Source organism: Quercus suber, unplaced genomic scaffold, assembly GCF_002906115.3.
Source record: "Quercus suber isolate HL8 unplaced genomic scaffold, Cork oak 2.0 scaffold_361, whole genome shotgun sequence".
NCBI classification, from domain to species: Eukaryota; Viridiplantae; Streptophyta; class Magnoliopsida; order Fagales; family Fagaceae; genus Quercus; species Quercus suber.
The window spans coordinates 401,716-420,426 of record NW_027069813.1 but is presented as its reverse complement, the minus strand read 5'-3'; the positions used below and the strand labels follow the sequence as shown (position 1 = coordinate 420,426).

The 18,711-nt window shown below is 34.0% G+C and overlaps 2 protein-coding genes across 3 annotated transcripts; both read left to right on the top strand.

The window, feature by feature from the left end:
• Positions 1–4,889: 4,889 nt before the first annotated feature.
• On the top strand, positions 4,890–6,569 carry LOC112029407 (heat stress transcription factor B-4). Its single transcript, XM_024062085.2, has 2 exons — positions 4,890–5,327; positions 5,459–6,569. The coding sequence occupies exons 1-2, from the start codon at positions 5,079–5,081 to the stop codon at positions 6,296–6,298; spliced, it is 1,089 nt and encodes a 362-aa protein (XP_023917853.2). The 5' UTR covers positions 4,890–5,078; the 3' UTR covers positions 6,299–6,569.
• A 5,758-nt stretch (positions 6,570–12,327) lies between these two features.
• Positions 12,328–18,296, top strand: LOC112029432 (protein ROOT INITIATION DEFECTIVE 3). 2 transcript variants are annotated; one of them, XM_065760291.1, is made up of 9 exons: positions 12,328–12,680; positions 12,773–12,886; positions 13,142–13,275; positions 13,389–13,536; positions 15,309–15,508; positions 16,516–16,643; positions 17,399–17,640; positions 17,821–18,039; positions 18,206–18,296. In XM_065760291.1, the coding sequence occupies exons 1-8, from the start codon at positions 12,477–12,479 to the stop codon at positions 17,995–17,997; spliced, it is 1,347 nt and encodes a 448-aa protein (XP_065616363.1). In that variant the 5' UTR covers positions 12,328–12,476; the 3' UTR covers positions 17,998–18,039; positions 18,206–18,296. The 2 variants fall into 2 exon arrangements, with proteins under 2 accessions (XP_065616363.1, XP_023917883.2); XM_024062115.2 differs by having other exon boundaries at positions 17,821–18,296.
• The last annotated feature ends 415 nt before the right edge of the window (positions 18,297–18,711 follow it).

Below are 18,711 nucleotides of genomic sequence, written 5' to 3'. Positions count from 1 at the left end.
GTGCCATTTCCTCGTGGGATCCATATCCCCTCGTGACTTCTTCAATTTCTTTTCTCTCTCTCTCTCTCCCCCTCAGATAGATACACCTTGGCTCCTGAAGAGATTGAACTCTCTTTGACTAGCTAATTCAATTAGCTATATAGCTAGGACCATTACAATGATATTGATATTGATATGATATAGCATTGCTTTGCTTTATTTTTGTTTTTGTTTTTTTTTTTCTTTGGGTCAGTTTAAAATAACATGTTAAATAGAGCATAAGATGGTTGTGTTTCTCGCCGTGCACAGAAGGGTCCAATGAATCGGACAAAAGAGAGTGCAAGAAGAGACAGAAGAAAGAACCTTGTAGCTTGTCGTATAGAATACAGATTTTGATTCTTTCACTTTAGAAAGAGTGATGGAGATAAAGAAAGGTGTTTGTAAATATAATATTAGGTAATATAAAAGTGCCTAAAATATTGGGGTTTTATCCGTATTCGCTCTATGTTTTAAGTTGTCTCTCCTTGAAATTCTCATTTTTATTAGATTATACAAATAGTTTGTAAAAAAACTTGGTGTGGGCTTATTTTATATTAGTTATATTACTATTACAAAACAAATGTTTTAGTGTATATATAAATATATTTTGAAAGGTACCGGCGGTGGTCATGTGAGGGGAAGTGGGGTTCGTTTTCACTTTCACTGCGTTTTAGAAATTAGAATAGAATCTTCTTGGCTCTCAACGTGTAGAAAGAGAAAACAGGAACGTTTTTGTGTGTGTGTTTGTGAGTGTGTTTTGGGTGATTTTTTGCTAGTCATATATGGTGGTGGGCTCGGTAGGATCTGTCTGAGTTGCTGACAACTTGTGTGGGAAAATTCAGCCTTTGCTTCTAGTTTTCCATACTTTTGGTGGACCCTCTTCCTCACTCTCTTCTCTCTCTCTCACACGGATGTCTTGCATTGCATTGCATTATTCAGGCAAAAAAAAAAAAAAACTTCCATATAATCACTAGTCCCTCTTCTTACTCATCAATTATTTCATGCTTCGTTTACATTTCCTATAAAAACTACTTATTTTTCATCAATGAGTTAGATCCTTCTTATATTCTCAAAAAGAAAAAAAAAAGGAAAAAAAAAAAAGAGTTAGATCCTTCTTATGATTAATGGATATATCTAACCACATTTCCGTAATGGTTCAGCTGTGGATAATCAGTTGATTCAATAATTAGTCTTGTTCAAGCCCATCATCAGCCATAATTTTGTTACAAGATCAAAATTTCTGAGTTGTTACTTTGGTATCTAATTATGAAGCAGAAGGCCTTTTTTCTTTACCACTCTTTTTTCTATTTTGTGTTTTTTGTTGATGCTCAGTTGGGATAGCTTATTTTTATTGAGTTATTGGATTTAAAAAATAAGTTGAAGCAGAAAGATATACATATAGTTTGGACCAAAATTCATCTATCAATTCAAAAAAATTTCTTTATATGATTTACTTAATCGGGTAATTTAAATGATGCACTTTATCTTACTTTTGTAAAAATTAAGAGCATCATACAAAAACCAGATAAATTGAATAAGTTCCTCTACACTAACCAGAAAGCACATTTGAAAAATTAATGTGTGAACAGAAACTACATGGGAAATATCTCAAGAATATGCATGTAACATGAATAAGGAAATGAGGTGGTGGGAAAAAAATATATGGTATAAGGAAGAAAACAAAACAGGAATCACGAGAATGGCATACTCCACAGTACACAGTACACAGAACCAATACATATTAAAAGGACTACTGTCTCCATGACAGCCGCTGCAATTGCTCAGAGATTGCAGATGGGTGAGGGTGTGTGTGTGAACGGGGAATTAGGAAGAGAAGGAGAAGATAAGAGAGATAGAGAGAGAGAAAGAGAGAGAGAAACAAAGAAAGCAAGCAATGGAAGTTGAATTAGAAGGTCATCTTCTCTCATAACACAGACCATTTCCTATTATAATTGAATATCGGGAATTGAAGCTGACAGTGCTAGCTTCTTGCTTCATTTTTATTTTAAAAAAGAAAATTAAAATTTTTTATTATTTTTTTATTATCCAAAGACAAAAGTCGCGCAAAATATTTGAATGTCACATGCAAACACTTATTTTAAAATAATCTTAATCTTAATTCAAAGTTTCAACCTGTGATATTTTGTGGATACTTGCAGTGCTTTGGATTATTATTAGTTCTACACATGGATTGCTTTGGAATTTTGCTAATGGTTTAAAAATGAGTTTACTTTTTATGCACTTGATTGTATTAGTCCCATTAATTTTAAGTATTTTATTTTATGTTCTAGTGATTGCAATATGTCATGAATATGTTTTTTTTTTTTAATTATACTTTGATTACTTTATAAGAGAGAAAAAAAAAAGTATGCTAGACTATAACACTCAAAATAAGACTATAGAGTCATAGACTAAAGATTTTTATCCATGGTTTTTATTTTCACAAACATGAGAAAATGAGATAACAATGTTGCTATGGGGTGGTAAACAAATAACTTATCATCATTTTTCATTTTATTTTCCTCTTATACATTTTCAAATTGTTTTTAGAGGTCTATTATATACAACAACAAAACTTTAATCCCAAAACGTATATTCCACCCAACAAATAAGCAAAAAGTTAACTTTTTTGTACACCACTATTAAAAGTGTATCCAATATATAAACCTAGCTCTCTCTCATCAAAAAAATTGGTTAGTGTTTCTTTAACCTATTTTTTAGGAAAAGAAATTTGTTGGCTTGTTCAGTAAGATTGTAACATTTTTTTTAAATGGCAATCGATCACTTTGGAGATATTATTAATATCAAGCTTATAATTTTGATTTTGAATATGGAAAAGAGCTAAAAGAACATGTAAAAGTGAGAAATTATATAGGTGGGGAACCAGGACAGTTTAACTTTGTTTTTCCAATAATGAGAATCATAGACATTATCAAAATAATCAGTTGAGTATCTATATGAAATAATTAGTAATCATTTTCTTATTCTTTCACTTTGGCACTGCTTTGTGTCCCTACCCTTCACTGTCACTTACTCATCACTTAATAAAACGTTCTGTTTACTTTTATTGGATCCCTCATTAACCACTTATTGCAATGGTTTTCATGCAATCTTGTTCTAATTGTGACACCTGTGGCATTTTACTACCTTCAAAATAGGGACCATATATAGGAAACTTGACCTTATAATCCTTCCAATACTCTGTTCAGTTTGATATTGATTGCAAAAAAATCAAACTTGAAGCTTAGGCAACAATTTTCTTTCACAAATGTCATTAATTCATTAGAGGGGCATGAAATACCATGCCTCCAAGGAACATTATGAGAGAAGGGAGGGATGAGTCATGAGTATGTACGTATATAAAAACAAATATTTCTTGGGGCATTACAAATGGAAAAGCTGTAAAAAATATTTTTTTTTCCAGTTATTCATAGAAACTTTTGGGACCAATAATTCAATCACCTGGACACATCAGCAAAAAGAAGCCGAGCCGAGGAAGAGCCAAAGTTGGAGGCTCTCAAAGTAGGCAGAGTTCAAAGGGGCTAGAAAGAGCCATTGTAAGTTAGTGAGTAAAGGTAGTAGTGGGCTTTTAGTTTTACTCCCCAAAAAAATAAAATAGAGAATAATATTGTGGGCAGAGAGAGCATGACCCCCTAGCCCTATGATGTTGAAGTTTGGAATATTATGAACCAAAGAAGAAGTAGAAGGAAGAGAAAAAGAAGAAAGTTGGAGAGAGAGAGAGAGAGAGAAGCAAATGGAAGAGAAGCATTAGAAGGAAGAAATGTCGTCACTTAACAACAGGCTTTAAATCCCATCACGTAGTTCGATGTATCCTTTACCTTATATCTGCTAGAGGTAGTAGAAAATGATGGGGATTCGAAATTGGAGACTGTGTTTGGTTGGTGACATTAAACAACAAAGGGAAAGCTACAAATTAGAAAGAGGACACTCGTTTGACGTGAAGTGAAACCACCTTCCTCTCATTTCTTAACTTTTTTTTTCTTTTGTTTAAAAAGACATAATGTTTTGCTTGACAGAAACACCCTTCCATGGGGTTCTTTTTCCCCCTAAATATATGCAGCTTGCTTAGCAAGAAATTGACTTTAACTTCTACTTTACAAAGTTGAAGAAGTAATCAAAGGCTAGCTTTTTTTTTAATTAAAAAAAATTAGACATTTATGCTTGTTCTTTTTCTCTTAATTTAAGTCATTGTACTTTTACTTTCATATGAATCAACTGCTCATTATATAAAGAACTTGTGTTAAACAAATTGTGATTCACGTAAGAGATTATAATGTTTTCCTATCCGACATTGCAATTAATGCTAGGTTCTTGAGGAACAGATATACTAAAAGAAGCTACATGGATAATTAAGACGCATAGTATTGAAAAAGAACCAGAAAAGAGAGAGTGGAAGCAGAAAAGGAAAGCTTTTTTTATAGTTTTTACATGTATGGAATAATAGTAAACTAGTAATGAAGACTTTGACTAAATTTACTATGCTAGAACACAGGAAAAAGGCTAAGAAAGAAGAAGGATGGCAACGTAAATTTAACAAAACAGGCTAGTCTGCTACACTGCACCATCCTCCTGTGCGTGATTTTAAGTGGGTGTGCGCGGGATCAATGTCAGTACCTCTCTCTTTGAGAGAGAGAGAGAGAAAGTCACGGGTTTGTCTTGAAAGGCCCTTATTTCACAGTCCTAGACAGACAGACACATATTCTCTCTCACTACATAACCGAGGAGGGAAACAAAAATATAATACTCACATAACAAAAAACACATATATTTTATAAAAACAAAAAACCATATACTATACAACTATTTTTTCGAAAAAAATCAAAAAAAAACAACCGCATTACACAGTACCATTGTACCACACACCCCCACACATCCATCAAACATTTTTATCCATCAACACTCTCTCATTCTCACTCTCACTCTCACTCTCATATCCTCACTCTCAACTAACCCCACCATATTTCTCCCACTCATCACTCAGATCTTCTCCTCCTCCTACTCATCAAAAGCTTGTGCCTTTGATCTTTCAAAAAAAAAAAATGGCTCTTATGCTTGACAATTGTGAGGGCATATTACTCTCTTTAGACTCACACAAATCAGTCCCAGCTCCTTTTCTCACAAAAACCTATCAACTTGTAGACGATCCAGCCACAGACCACATAGTTTCTTGGGGTGAAGATGACACTACCTTCGTTGTTTGGAGACCTCCTGAGTTTGCTCGTGACCTCCTTCCCAACTATTTCAAGCACAACAATTTCTCTAGCTTCGTTCGCCAGCTTAACACTTATGTACGTATATATAGTTATACATGAGCATATACACCTTGATTAATATACTAAAACTCAATGTTCTAAGCTTAAAGTTTGTGTTTTTACTAAATGGGTTATCTCTATTTTGTGTTTTTTGATATGTTCACTAGGGTTTTAGAAAGATTGTACCGGATAGATGGGAGTTTGCGAACGAGTTCTTCAAGAAGGGAGAGAAGCACTTGCTTTGTGAGATCCATAGAAGGAAAACCGCGCAGCCACAAGTGGCTATAAACCAACACCATCATCACCACCACCCACATTCTCCACTGGGTGTCAATGGCCCGAGTTGCCCGAGTTTCTTTCCCTTTTCAAACCGAGTCAGCATATCTCCATCTGACTCGGATGAGCAAGCTAATTGGTGTGACTCACCCCCACTAGTCTCATCCCCAAGAGGTGGACTTGCAGGCAACTACAATAACTCAGTGACTGCACTTTCAGAGGACAATGAAAGACTAAGAAGAAGCAACTCGATGCTAATGTCTGAGCTAGCACACATGAGGAAGCTTTACAATGATATAATATACTTTGTTCAAAACCATGTGAAACCTGTGGCTCCAAGCAATACTTACCCTTCTTCTCTACTTCTTTGTAGCCCACAAGCAACAGCTACCACACCTATTGGTTCTAATAGTCCAATGGTGCAAAAGCCATTGAACCAGCTTTTTGGATTTTGTCAGAGTAATAACCATAAGCAAGCTTTTCAAAACAACCATGTTATGAACTCTCCAACTACTACTACTACATCAAAGACTAGTTCTTTGACAATTCTTGATGAACCCAACAGCAATAGCTGCAAGACCAAGCTTTTTGGAGTGCCACTTCAATGTTCAAAGAAAAGGTTGCACCCTGAGTACGGTTCTACTAATCCCATCAACATGGAGACTACCAAAGCTCGTTTGGTCTTGGAAAAGGATGACTTAGGCTTAAATCTTATGCCTCCTACATGTTAGTTTTCCTTGAATCCATTTAGAAAATTAAGTTCCTTTTTGATTTTCTTCTCCAATTTTTTTGTTTCTTTTTCTTTTTGAGTCTTGAGAGAGTTTAATGATATTGTTGACAATATGTGTGTGTGCGTGCGTGTGTGTTTGTGAGTGACTCTATGTGAGTCTGTGTATATAACTTTAGTGCCAGCCAGTATTATCTTTGTTCCCCCCAGGCATGAATGCAGGTGGGTTTTGGTTAGAGTGAAGAAGATCAAAGCAAAGTGTATTAAGTCGCCAATACCATCTTTTTCTTTGAGCTTTATTTATTCTTTGTAGTGGTGCAATTTATTGCTTTTGATTATGGACATGCTCATCTTTCTTCTCCTTCTCTTTCTTTTTCTGATTTTAGTATCTGAATGATTCAGTTTCATTAATGTGAAAGAGAGAGAGAGAGAGAGAGAGAGAGAGGGTATTATATTGATGGGTTTGTTTCCTTCTCCCTCAATTCTATTGGGAAAAAAAGACTGAGGAAGTTACAGCTTTACAGGCTAGTTCATTGACAATTTCCTCTAGGGCTTTCTCTCTTATTAGCACATTAATGGTCGATACGTACAAGTATATATGTGACACAAAATACCCAACTCACTTAAATTCAAAAACCGATACAAAATGATGGTGTTGTAACTAAAATAAAAGTAGCTGACACCAAATGACAAGTCGTTCCTCAAAATCCCATATTAGCAGTGTCATTATTGTTTTTATGATCTCCATTATTGTTAAAAAGGAAGTATACCATGATTTTCTAGAAAAAGAAGGCTGTCATTTTCTATGATGAAGGTTATAATCTCTATTTCTCGTTTCCATGAACTGTCAGTCCCACAAGAAAGAGAGAGAGAAATTGAATAAACTAAAAGAGTGGTTCGTTCGATGAAAGCGAAATATAAGAGAGAACTGACTAAAACGTGGTTTGTAATGTTTATATCAAAGCTTCTATACTTGTTCTTGTTCTTGTTCTTCTTCCTTCTTCTTCTTCTTCTGAGGGCCAGAAACCTTTGCCTTTTTCTACTTTAAGAACCTGATCAATATCTTCAAAACTCTCTTTGGATCCTACCCCTCCTGTTTCCCTTACATCTCTTTCACTATTTCCAAGCACTTTTTTTTTCCTTCTTCCTAAGCAAAAAAACAGAAAGAAAGAAGAGGGAGAGAATATTGAATGGTAGCTAGATAAAAAAAAAAAAAAAAAAATCATTTTTTTCCAAAAAAACCTAATCTACGTAAATGGCTTTGCTTGACCATTTGTCCTACATCCCTATACTAGTAAAGTTTCACACAAAGTTTGACTAGCTAGGCATTTTTGCTTTTCTTGACCCCAATGTATTTTTTTAATGTATTTTCATATTAGTATTAAAATCCATGACAGAGAAAACTGTGTGAGACACAGTTGAAAGTAAGCTAAGAAATCTCTATTTCAAGCCTCTATAGTGATGAGATAAAATAAAGTTAGGAATATAATAGAATTAGAATATACTTTTTGTGCAATGATTTCGTCTCATTTGTGTTAGGCGCCCCCACCCAAAATAATAAATAATAGTAGTAATAAAAAAAAAAAAAAAAAGACACAAAGTGCTCTAATCTTTCTAAAAAAACAAAAAGAGATAAAAGGTTAGAAACACAATATTTTTTTTACAATTATGGTTCACATAGCTTGTTATGATTGCAATTTTTTTTTATTCAATTTCATAACTAATATTTATTATACACCAATCACGACAAGTTATATTTGCAGTCGAAAAAAATATTATATCCTGAAACTTACTTAAAATTTTCATAATCATCTTCTTTGCAACATTCACTATTAGTTTAACACTAATCACATTTCACCTTAATAGTTAGGTAAAAGAAGGTGAAAGTTTTTATGTATAAAGGAGGAAAAAAGAACCCCAAAACCCTAGTTTGACATGGCAAAGGGTACCCCTATAAACTTTTGGTCTTTATAGAGAGTCGCACGTGATTCGAATATGCACATATAGTGAAGCAAGGATACGTTTGTTTGGTCCAATCGAAGGAGGTAGAAAAAGTGTGTTTGTGTGTGTGAGATGGGCTTACAAAAGTGGATACGGATCATCTTGGTAAAGATGCTTTAGGAAGACGCATTTGTGTGTTGCTGAAGAAGAATAAGCCGTATTGAATCCAGTTTTTCGAGAGTAGCTAGCTTAAAGAAAGTGAGAGAAAAAGATGATGTTGGATTTTTAAAAAGACATGTTTGCTAGGTACTCTTTTTTGAATGTTTCTTTGTTGACATTTTCGTCCTCTCATTTCTTTTGGTATAGCACACACTTTATTGACAATTATATAAAATAATGGTACATGCATAATAGGAAGATTATAAGTCTACTGCTACATGGTATAGTTGGTACAGGTACACACATTTTTAATAGATGTGAAAGTTTTGGAAATGTTTGGGCCATTTGGTACACATTGTTTTTGATGATTTCATTGATCCTACAACCTGGTGGTAATTATATCCTTAATCTGTTTACCTGAAAAAACAGACCTTATAACCTAGAGGGTAGATGTAATCATATCCTTAATTTCTTCTTCACCTGAAAAGGGGCAAAAAAATATCTAAGGATCTGGCCAACGTTGTCATATCTATTGAAAAGTTGGTACTTAATGAGTTAATAAGAATCTATGGCCAAAGCATTTTTTAAGGTCTAATTACAAATTGAATTTTCCTTTAGATATATTAAAGCCCATTATTTAACAAATAATTATAACTTATATAATTGGGTCCTAAATTTCCATAACATCAAAAATTAAATTTTACAATACAAAAATAACCGAATTAACAAAAATTAAACCAAATCCCAAAATCCAAAATAAATCAAACAAAAGTAAAGTACATATATTTTCTAAACTATTAATATGCATTATTAGATGAAGTTACTTGGATTAAAAATTTTACCAACCCAAACCCAACTCAACCCAAGTTTTGAATAAAAAATTTTAGAATATAACCAAACTCAACAACCTACAAAAAACTTAGGGCGTCATGGGAGTTGGGTTAGCTTGGATTATGTTTGTGAATTGAATGCACACTCCTAAACGGCTAGTACAATCCAACCTTTTAGCTTGGGATATATTGTTGATGTCCACATACGTAGGCAATGTATGTTTAACAGACGTAACAATATAATTTTGATATCCTGGCTCAAACACACTCCCACACCCCCACCTCCCAACAAAAAAAGAAAGAAAGCATTCTTCTAAAATCTAATTTGTGACTTGGCTTGTATAATGAACAAATGTTTGGAGCGAACATCAGGAGTTCAAACCCTATCGTATTTCTCAAAAAAAATATATAAAAAAAAATATATCAATTAAGCATCATATCAAAGACCATATAAGACGAAAATGAGAAACCTTATTGGTACACCTACGTACATAGATACTTTGCTCTAAAGTGATCACAAATGAATTCTTAATATAGAAAATGGATTTGATTTTCGTCCTGTACTTCAGTGCATTGAATGTGACACAGATATGACATATGTTGAAACATAAATATTTTACTCTAAAATGATCACAACTGAATATTTAATATAGATGATGGATTTGATTTGTGTTCTGTACTTCCGTCCATTGAATGTTACATAGATATGACACATCAAAAAGTGATTATGTGTTTGTCTCGTATCTAAATCCCTAAAAATACTAGACAGTAGCCTTAGCCATAGATGACTAACCTCTATAGGAATATATGATGACTCTCGGCCGTCACAATCATCCAACATTGCTCAACAACCTCCACCAACTAGAATTTTGCATATAAAGTTTGATTCCTGTAACACGTGGTTTAGACGACAATCCATCGTTGGCATGGCTGAGAAAAGAGAGAAACATACATAAACACAAAAGAAAGTGTTTGTAGCCATATATATTTGCTTTCCGCAATCAAAAAGGGACTTTTGTTTTCAAGAAGCAACAAAAACTTTGCAATAAACTTAGCAAAAATTTGAAGCATGCGTAATGTTAAACTTCTATTTTGTATTGGCTATTTGTTCAAACTTCGTGCATGCTTAAAAAGGATAAGGGAATTTTCGAATCAATGGTAAAAAGACAAACATTCCTTTTCTAAGTTCAGTGAGATTAAACTGAAGAAGTGGTTAATTTTATGTAGATACTATAACCACTAAACATTGAAAAAGAAAAAAAGAAAAAAGCACTAAATTAAACCTTTTTTTTTTTTTTTGAGAAGAAGCACTAAATTAAATTTGGTTTGGGTTTATATGGGCTTCTATGAACGTTTCACTTGCAACGAGTAAGCATGAAAAATGTTCTGGGCCGAAGTGGCTCTGGTGGGATTCAATTTTATAAAGTTATGGGCTTGGGCTGCTAGCCTACCCTAGTAGAAAAGAGATTATCCAGGAATCAAATTATATTTATAGAAAAATATAAAAAGAGAAAAATTTGGTAAGAGAAAGACTATAAGTGAAGAGAAAAAAAGAATAATGCTTGATATACAAACTATTTTACAAATTCAATAGAAATATTTGACTTGATTATTTTGTTAGTTATAAGTTACATAGTCCGAAGAGAAGCATATTAACTATTAGACTTTTTTTTTATTGTTTAAAAAATTTATTGGAGCAAAATTCTAATACATTTTAAGAAGTATTTTCCTTAACTAGAAAATAATAATTATCAATCAATTGAGCATGTGATAATTTTATAATTTCATTAAATCTTATTTTGGGGGGAGGGGGGGGGGGGGGGGATGCTATATAAAGAAGAAGGGCTCCTAATAATATATATATTAAAAAAAAAAAAAAAAAAAGAAGGGAAGAAAGAAAAGAAAGGAGAGGTCTGACTGTAATCCTAAGAATTGTAACCTGTATTCAATTTATCATAAGTCTTTTCAGACTTGAACTTACTTGATTTTTACGTGTATTTTCATGCTGGTTTATATTGGGACGTTGTGATCAAACGTTATAAGCTCCACAGTCAACCTAACTCTATCATCCACACTCTACAAATTTATTGTTTTTGGGCTTGGGCCACAAATCCTAACCCTACACTTATCATCTTATGCATACAACATCCAATTTTTACATTGTCCCAAAAAAAAAAAAAAAAATCCAATTTTTAGATCACTTATCATGTGTAATAATTAAAATTGTGTCAATATATTTGAATCATTCTCAAAATTTATCTAATAACTGATTCTAAAAAAAAAAAAAAAAATTATCTAATAACTAATAAGTATATTGGTTGTAGTATGATGCATCAAAATTTTTTTTTTTTTTGGCACTATATGTAAATGCTTTTCCTACTTTAAATAGTTTTAAATTCAACATTGATGTGTTAAAACTATCATAAATATTGTGGGAGGAAACTTAGTCTTGAACCCCAATCAAGTATTGTCCTCTTCGGAATTAGCGACACGAGGCGCATGCCTAATCCTTAAGATTTTGCTCAATCCCACATTGGGGAGAGACGCCTCCCATCTTTGCATTATAAGCACTTGGTCTAATGAAGTGTGTACCATAGTGTACTAAGTTTCCTCCCACAAATATAATTTCATTAGTTTTAAGATTTTTTTTTTTTTTGGTTTGGGAAGAAGTTTTAAGAAACTTTTAAAATCATATTAATTTAATCATGAAAGATTCAAATTTTAATTAGTATAAATTGATTCTTAAAAAAAAAGTATAAATAAAAAAAATGCAGGTTTTAATTTTTAAGATTTTGAAATGATAAGATTTAAAATGTAAATATTGCCATAAATTTTTTTTTTTTTTTTGAGAAGGAATATTGCCATAAAATTGTAAAAGGAGAAGTTAATGGATGACTCAAGAACGTTAGTTCAGGTAATATTTCTAAAAAAATTTATGTGAAAAGAAAAAATCAACATAATTTTTTATATTTCTCATATAAATTATATAAAGCCTTAATTAAAATAGCCTGTTATCAAATGTAAGAAGAGTGGACTAACAGTTCCTCAAAAAAAGAAAAAAAGAAAGAGAAGAGTGGACTAACAATAAAAGACCTATTAGTTATTACAAGTTCTTTATTTGTTCATTCCTCTCTTACAACGACGTCGTATGCTAATTCTTCGTGCGCGAAACTCCTAAAACCCTAGCAAAATCCCTACACTCAAAAGGCAAGCTCCAAGACCTTCCTAGCCCTAATTCCACAATCACAAGCAATGGAAGTAGTGGTGGCTTCCTCTTCCATCGACGGCGGCATCGGCTGCTGGGACGTCCATACCGGCGCGGAGCAACTCCGTTACAAGACTTGCGTCTCTCCGCCTCATGGCCTCGCCTGCGTTGGCCAACGCTTCCTCGCCTCTTCTCAGCTCCGTGATCCCTCCGCCAACTCTGGCTGCATCCTCTACTGGTCCTGGTCCAAGGTACACTTCGCTTCAAACTATGCACACAACCTGTTCGACAATATGCCTCAATGAACGCTCAAACTAAATACATGTCTTATTTGTGTGTATAGCCTCAAGTAGAAGTTAAGAGCTTTCCTTCGGAACCAATACAGCCAGTCGCTGCTAACCGCGAAGGCACGTACATTGTTGGTGGAGGCTTATCTGGTGATATTTACTTGTGGGAGGTGAATTTCCTTTATATTATAATTGTTGAATTGGTTTCAGATAAATTAGAACTATTAACATTAGCATAGCTTAGCTCGTCAATGGTGAATGCCCCTGGATTACCCGGCAACTGGGTTTCGACGGGTGGGTCCAAAGGACTCTTCTTTAGGAAGGTTCCCTAGTGTATCAAAAAAACAACACAAAATCATTAGCATAGTTGGAGTTCTATTTTTTTATTTTCTATTTATCTGAAGACTACCTATGTGATGCTTTAGGTTGCCACTGGTAGACAACTTAGGAAATGGAATGCGCATTATAGGGCTGTTACTTGCTTGGTATTTTCCGATGATGACTCACTGCTAATTTCTGGCTCGGAGGATGGATCCGTTAAAGTTTGGTCCCTCTTCATGTACTTCTCTCTCTCTCTCTCTCTCTCCATATGTTTACTATATTTAGTTTGATTATTACATTTTTAATCATATACTCATGCTTCATTTTTGCTTTCATTGACTAATGATTCAGGATATTCGATGATTTGAGACGTCAGCGATCTGATCATCTATATGAGCACAATTTTTCAGAGCACACTTTGCGTGTAACTGATATTGTAGTCGGATATGGAGGAAGCAATGCCATTATAGTATCAGCTTCCGCGGATCGAACTTGTAAGGTTTGACGTGCTCTCAAATAAATTATACTGTCTACAGTATTTTGTTAATGTAGTATTATGACATGTGCTGCTTTTTTATGGCTTGGGATGTTAAGGTGGAAATTAACTGCAACTGTCAAGTGAGGTTCACCCACGCTTTAGTTATAAATCAGATATTTATTATTTGCAAATCATACTTTTTATAAGCTACTAGTTTAAAAAGCAAGAACCCTTTTGTAAAATAAATGGGCATATGTTGTTCTTGTTGAGATTTCTGTAATCCTTCTGAACATAATTGATGTGTTTAAAGAGAGGAAAGGGGGAAGGGGGGGTGGGTTTGGACCTGCACTCACCCTGTGAATAAGTGGAATCAAACAACAGTCCCTATCAATCTACTGATTATTGTATCTTAGAATGTGGATGATTCACACTCTCGAATATGTTTGTCAGTTGGCGAGTCCAATTTCGAACAAGGCTAACACAAGTTATATCTCTCCTCTCTAGGACTTATTTTATTAGTGACCTGAGTTCAACTTCTGAAGAGTTACTTTTCATTTTTTTTTTTTTTTTTTTATAGGTAATCAGAGAACTATTATTAATGAGAAAAAATGAAAAGTACAAGTTGTTCATGATGATGAACAATAAGGAACAGAAAACACAAACGACAAAACAAAAGAGAGGGAAAACCAAAAAGATAATCTAAGGGAAAACATAAACTCTAAAAAAGATGAAGAATCAGTAAAGCCCCAACAATGAGAGCACTCAAAAAGACTGCGCTAGCATAAAGCCTTTAACTCATCCACCATCTTCTCCAAGTTCTCAAAGGAGCGACGATTTCGTTTCAACAAAACAATCCACATTAAACACCATGGAATCAAATTCCAAATATGTGAGTTATGTTTCCCAAGCCACTGATGCCAACAAGATAACAAATCAACCACCGATCCTGGCATAACCCAATGAATACCAAAAGTCTGAAGCATGAAGGTCTATAAGGTATGTGTAACAGGACAATGAAGATGAAGATGGTCTACCGACTCCCCATCATAACAACACATACAACACCGATTTACCAAAGGGTGACCCCTAAGTATGAGATTATCCAATGTGAGAATTCGATCATGAGTAGCTGTCCACAAAAAGAAAGCCATTCGCTTAGGAATCTTTGGTTTCCAAACACCCTTCCAAGGAAACAAAAAATTCGGAGTACCCTGAATTGCTTGGTAGTAAGATCAGGTGTCAAACTTACCATCACTTTTGAGCCGCCAACAAAGAGTAACCCTCCTATCACCCCGAGGAATACAAGGTTGGATAAACTAAAGTAGAGAATAAGATGTAGCTAGTTCCTAATCTTCAAAAGCTCTATAAAACCTTAAATCCCACACTCTACAAGTACCTCCTTCCGGAATCCACAAAACCTCAAAGATGCAAGCATATTTGGCAACTGAACACACATAGAGCTCAGGATAGAGATCTTTTAGGGTGTTATCCCCAATCCACCTATCATGCCAGAAGCGGATACAGGTGCCTTCACCCGCTGCAAAAGACAGATGCTTAGAGAAACTTTCCTAGCCTTCATGAATGCTTCTCCAAAGACCACTTCCATGAGTCCTCTTGCACACTTTCATACGCCACCTTCCTTGACCCTCACCATATTTTGTGAAGAAAACTCTCTGCCAAAGATTGGTAACGTCATGCCCATAACGCCATAACCATTTCCCTAATATTCTAGTTTCAACAATAAATTTGAAATTTGGTTCAGTATATAACTTATATGATGTACCTTTTCTCAGGTGTGGAGCTTATCAAAGGGAAAATTATTAAGAAATGTCGTATTCCCTTCAATAATTGATGCAATTGTACTTGACCCTAGCGAACATGTCTTCTATGCTGGCAGTAGAGATGGCAAGATATACATTGCTGCACTTAGTGCTGAAAGCACCTCTAAAAGCAACTATGGGTTGCATATCATAAATTCATTATCAAATCACAGGTTTGTCTCTTTTGTTGTTATATGAAGTTTCACTAAGTTGCAGAAAACGATGAGTTATCTTTGCTACTCACAAGTTTTTATAATTGCTATCATCTGGTTTGATTGTGGGACTTTCTTTTGCTAAATTCTAAATATATCTGTTTGTTGCATTGTTGGGGATAAGTTTTGGTGATTGTAAATATTACCTACATGGAAGTTACAATTTATGTTTTCATCATGCATATGGTTTACATGACTCTATTTGAGCAGCCATGTTTTAACATTAATTTCTCTTTATTCCATAATTGGGAATGGTTTCTGTAAAAATGTTACCTAGCATTTCTCTTTCCAATAAGTTTGTTGAGAAAGCTTAATTGGAATCGTGTTGAGGTTGAAATATTAGTTTAGAGGTGGGATTGAATTAGATATGGCAGTGGGTGGCTATTACCCTCATAAGTTTTCCATGACTTGGCCTCCAACCTTTTTGAGATGCAGCTCTTATCAGTTAACTATTTAATAATGTTATTTTTGTTTTACCTCAAGCCCTTTGAGTCATGTTCTATATTGATTATGGATTTCATGGTCTCTCTGAACCTCATTGCTGTAATTTGGTTTGTTACAGTCCGACAGTGTGGTTACTATGGATTTGTAACTCACTAGTTCTGCGATTCTATCACCTTTTATGACAATAGTCACAGTACAATTGTACCAAATATTCCCTATATGAATGTCATTGGAAAATTTTTTTTTTTTGGAGCAATCTCTTGATTATGGGACTTTTAGGGGTAATCTGTGCTTCATTGATTATCATTAATACTTCATTGTTAATATATTTATCTGCAAATATATATTTAGTTATTTACTATTGCATTATCTCAAACTATATCACTGGGAGATTGTTTATTGTTTTAGATAAGACTGTGATCCTTCATTAAGTTGTGTCAGCAGACTTTGCATTCTTGTAGTATTGGCCTCTAAGATCTCTGAATTCATAATTCATTTTTTTTCTCTCTCTCTCTCTCTTCCAGCCAGGCTGTTACTTGCTTAGCATATTGTGCACGTGGAAATCTTTTACTGTCTGGATCGGATGATGGTATGGTACGAGTTTGGGACGCTAAAACTCACAACATTGTTCGTGTGTTCAAGCATGCAAAAGGTTTTGCCCAAGCTATATAAATAATTGCTTTCTTGTGTGCATAGGGTGTATGTTCACGACAAAGGAAAAAGAATCATTTATTATGTTTTAGTTCTTATTTATTTGTTTGTTTCTTAATCACTTCAGTGTATGTTTTTTTTTTTCTCTATTATGCTTGTACCATCCCCTCACAGAAATTTTTCATGTAATAAACATTGTGCTCTATATATAGACACTATTTTTATTTTTAAATCTGTAGTTTTGATTAAGGACTTAAGTTAATCATTAAACTATTATTTATGATCTTGAAGCAAATGACGTCATTCATGATCTGCATTGTTTACTTACGATTGAAAACTTAAACATACAGCTTCTAATAGAAATGTTACAATGTATTTGAGTTGGCGTCTACTAGAATCCTTACAAAAAGTGTAGTTACCAAATCACTGTGTCTGGTCATGTTTCCTATGCAGAAGATTTGAAGGCATATATTCTAAATCTAGTTTTGTTTCCTAAGCTGGTTTCTAAGTGGCATTTCACCTATTATAGTATTTTTTCTATCTAAAAGTATGTATCTCAAAAACCTTTTTGAGTGCTTTTCAATTGGGTATTTCTATTAAAATTTTGCATATTAGTGTTTTTATGTAAGCAACATTAAGTGCAAGTTATCAATAACCTCTCCCTGCCTTCACACACTTTCCCTTTATCTGATTTTGACTCCCAAAAAAATGTGGTTGTCTAACCCATGTTTTGCTGTTCCCTTTCATGATGTGCAGGTCCTGTAAACAATATTCTTGTTGTTAGACCAGAGCTCAACTTTAATTTTCGGCCAAATTCACAAGCTTCCTCAAGAAGGCATGGGTCATTGTTACCACCTGCGCTGGATAAATATAGGAATCCAACAGATGAAGATGCAGACACTACAACTGTCATTGGTCTCCAGTCTACTTGCAGGAAATCAATAGATCCTTCATATTTCAGTTCGCATGTGATAAATAATCAAATCAAAGAACTTCAGGTTTCTTGAAATCTCAGTGAATGTTCTTTGACCACTTCATTGTCATGCATGTGTTTGTGTGTGTATGGTTGTATGCGCATGTTTTGTTCCTAGTTATGCTTTTTAGTCATCTGACTATGCAAATAGCATGATCTTACATGCATCTGAAATCCTGTCTAACCATTCTTTTGATGTATTCAGCAACAAGGTTCTTCTGCTGCTGCTGAAATGGAGACGGAAAGACTAAAGCTTGAGTGTACAAGATCTATGCAAATGGTTCAGCAGTGGAAGAAAATGTATGAAAACTTGCATCAATTCTGTGTAAATGAACTTTTGGACAGTGATCAAGCAGGAATCTCCAATGGAAACTCCACCTAAGATGTAGATGTTCTTCTCTCCTAACAGTTGCCCAGTTTAAAGGTACAATTAGTGTATGGTTTTTCTGATACGAAGGATATATTTTTTGTTAGGTATTATTTTTTCCATTTTTTATTTTCATTTTTGAAATTTTGATTAATTATTATTTAGGGTAATTAGTCTTGAATTTGACTCTCTCTCTCTCTCTCTCTCTCTCTCTCTTCTGTAGGGGATGAACTTTAATTCTGTTTTTAAAGTTATACTGCAGAGATTACCATATCCTTTGAATATGAATTTGTAGTTCTGATGATTATTTAGTACATTAGTTGCATTTAACTTCTGCTGGGTCTGATAGATGGCAAACTCTCTATTGCTTACATGCTATGGTTATTATAGAGTAACAAGGAAGTTTTACCCTTCAAAATAATTTCAATACTGAGCAAATTCTATAAATATTTTTTAAAAAAAAATATATAACAATGTATTACATGGCCAGAAAAGGCATCATTAAATAACTTTGATCTCATAAAATCTTTCAGTCATGTTTGGTTGACGGAAATGTCTTTGGAGACCAACTTATTTGTAATTTTGTAGCATGATCTTGCTATTACAGGTTTGATTAAGATCTTGAATGCTTTGAAAGACTTTCCGCATTTGATGTATAAACTGATATATGAGTTTATACGATTATCTTACTTTTTATTTTTCCTGGAAACTACGTGAGAATTAGGATCA